The sequence below is a fragment of the Apaloderma vittatum genome, unplaced genomic scaffold (genome assembly GCF_000703405.1).
Source record: "Apaloderma vittatum isolate BGI_N311 unplaced genomic scaffold, ASM70340v1 scaffold18055, whole genome shotgun sequence".
Classification (NCBI taxonomy): Eukaryota; Metazoa; Chordata; class Aves; order Trogoniformes; family Trogonidae; genus Apaloderma; species Apaloderma vittatum.
In genome coordinates, this window is record NW_009718969.1 from 1 (window position 1) to 2,712 (window position 2,712).

At 44.6% G+C, this 2,712-nt stretch overlaps 1 protein-coding gene across 1 annotated transcript; it reads left to right on the forward strand.

Annotated features, from left to right (window-relative positions):
• Window positions 1-1,930: 1,930 nt before the first annotated feature.
• Window positions 1,931-2,171, forward strand: LOC104274747 (E-selectin-like; the record flags this gene model as incomplete). Its single annotated transcript, XM_009870464.1, is given in 1 exon segment — window positions 1,931-2,171. A coding segment is annotated over 1 exon segment (241 nt), but the record flags the coding sequence as incomplete, so codon positions are not given.
• Between the last annotated feature and the right edge of the window lie 541 nt (window positions 2,172-2,712).

Sequence of the window (2,712 nt, forward strand, 5' to 3'; positions counted from 1 at the left end):
CCAGCCTGGGCCATTCTATGATTCTATGAGTGCGATATTTTAAAAATAATTCTCTACCTCTAAATGGCTTTGCCATAGGAAATTCTCCACTTTGATCTGTAGCACTGATGGAAAGGAATGCTTTTCACATTATCTCATCTACATGAGGTCTATTAAAAATACACCTGTCAAAGGCTTTTATGGAGCAGGAGTGGTATTAGCCTACATATTAAGAGGGTGGAATCCAAGTCCCTACCATGTCACAGACTTTCTACGTAGCTTTAGCCAAGCTGCTTTCTTCCATCACCAGAATCATCCAGGTCCATGTTGGAGTCTGGCTGCCTGTGCCCAAGGCCAGCTTTGACACAGCCACAGTGGGGATCTCTGCCCTCTAGCTTGGCCCTTTTTTCTGCTGGTCCTTGTGTCCAGACTTGCTTCGCTGACTTGCTGGTCCTGCTCTGCTCTTCTGGCCGGGCACTGACCCTTGCCATCACCCACAGCTTCTGCCTCACTTGCCCTCGCTCAGCACCTGCTACTGCTGCTCCCTGACACCTTATTTTCCATCCTTGCTGCTTCCTCCTTTCTCCTTCTGAAAATCTGTCATGCTTTGTCCTCAAGAAAACAGGACAGCAATGTTAACAACTTCAGACCATCTCAATGAAATTGTCTTTCCCCTTCTCCCTAGAAAGGATTCTCTAAATGACCGTCAAATGTGGAAAGTTCCCATACAAACACATCTCTTTTTCATAAAACAGAAAGCCATTAAATTATGTTGTTAAAATTAAAACTTCATCAATGTTTTCACTATTTTTAAGGAGTTTTAATAATGTTTATCATGAGATGAAGCACACCCAGATCTCAAATCTTGACTCAGACCTTCATATCATTTAATATTATATTAGCCTTGGGCTGAGTCTGACCAATGCCTTTAATTTCTGTACCCATTTGGTCCACAAATGTGACAATAAAATTGATCATTTAACAAAGAAACAAGCTTTTTTTGAAGCATTTTTCTTTGTCTGAGAAGGTACTTAATCTAATCACACTGAAAAGATTGGTAGTTAGTAGATTTCGGATATCTCTGCAGTACTGGTGACACCTAGGAAGAGTGAGCAGCCACCTTTGTTACATGACCCACTGTGCTCCTAACATAGGAGAATTAACTGTTGGGAACTAAAGCAATACTTAACCTGACTATTTGAATTATGTACTTTGGTTAACATTAGAAACTATCTTGCTTAGCATAAATGGCCAGAGTGCTGAAGCCTTAGGCCGCAAGCTGTAACCTAGAGATTGATGAGTTTATACCAAACTCTCCTAAACACAAGAAGAATGGGCTGCTTCAGGTCCTGCAGGCTGCTAGGTCTGAAGGGAAGTACCAGGGCTTTTTAGGGGACAGCTCCAGGCAGGGCATGTCCTCTTGTCAGCTCAAAGAATTGTTTATCTTGACGTACTCCCAGCTAAGCTCTGTGCTGTCTCATGTCCTTCAGCTGTGATCCATCCTGCCTTGGAAATGCCTGCTCACAGTGCCATGAACTGTTCCCACCCCTCTGTGAGGAAGGATTTACCAGGACAGGATCAGTCACACTGCAGTGGGTGTCTTTTAGGGCCTGGGGCAGGCAGCAGTCATCCTGGGCAGCTGTGAGACATGAGGCTGTAACCTGGCCAGAAGAAGCCGTTGTGACCTCTGACCATGCTCCTGCAGATCTCACCTATCGCTTGCACTGTGATTTCTGCTGCCGCGAGGGCTGTGTTCTGGACGGCCCATCTAGAACGGAGCGCATGGCACGGGGGCAGTGGTCAGAGTTGTACAGCGTGAACCACGGAGCTCTCCTGAGAAAGGCTTTATGGATTGCTCACGTGGTGCTGGGCACTTGAGGTACAATGCAGCCTGACATTTCAGCTGTCTAGCAGGATGGAGGCTCAACAGTTCTCATGTTTTTGAGTTCAGTCATTCAGGAGACTGGAGTGCCAGCCTGCCCACTTGTGAAGCTTCTGAACAGGTCAGCTATGTCTCTGTGGGCAGAGCAGCCACAAGTGCTTTCCTATTGTCCACGGCACCATTCCTCCTTTGGCTTGCAAGATGTTTCCAAGGAAAAGGAAAGAAATTCAGTCCTTCCAGTAGCTGCTAGAGCCTAACATTTTCCAAAGTGCTGGCCAGAATGTCTAACTCCAGGTGTTACATGAACTAAAGTCATCTTTACTTACATCTCAGAGATTTCCGGAGAATGAAACTGCATGCAAATCATCAGTTATCAGTTCTTGCCTCCTACTGACAAGATGATTGACCTTGTGTGTTGTTCAGAAATTTTGAACTCAGGCTGGCTAGTATTTCTATTGATGGCAAGCAGAGAATAAAAGTCTGTCCTTCTGGCAAAATACTGTGTACATTTAGTCATGTAGTTATCCTAACTAGGAGCTTGCCACCTCTTCTCCAGGTAGTGAGCAAGTAGTAAGCTGCTGTCTAAAGAGGAAGCTGGTTTCTCCTCTGGTCTACTCAAAGGTAAAGACATACATCGTTTCACATCACTTACTACACTGTTGGAGATGTCTCCTCTGGAGACATATGGGTTATTGTTGGGAACTAAAGTAATTTTAAAACTGACTATTGGAATTACATGCTTTGGCTATCATTAGTAGCTAACTTGCTTAGCATAAGTCGCTAGACTGCTAAAGCCTTGGGCCACAAGCTGTAATCTAGAGACTGATGAGCTTAGACTGAACTCTTTCTTA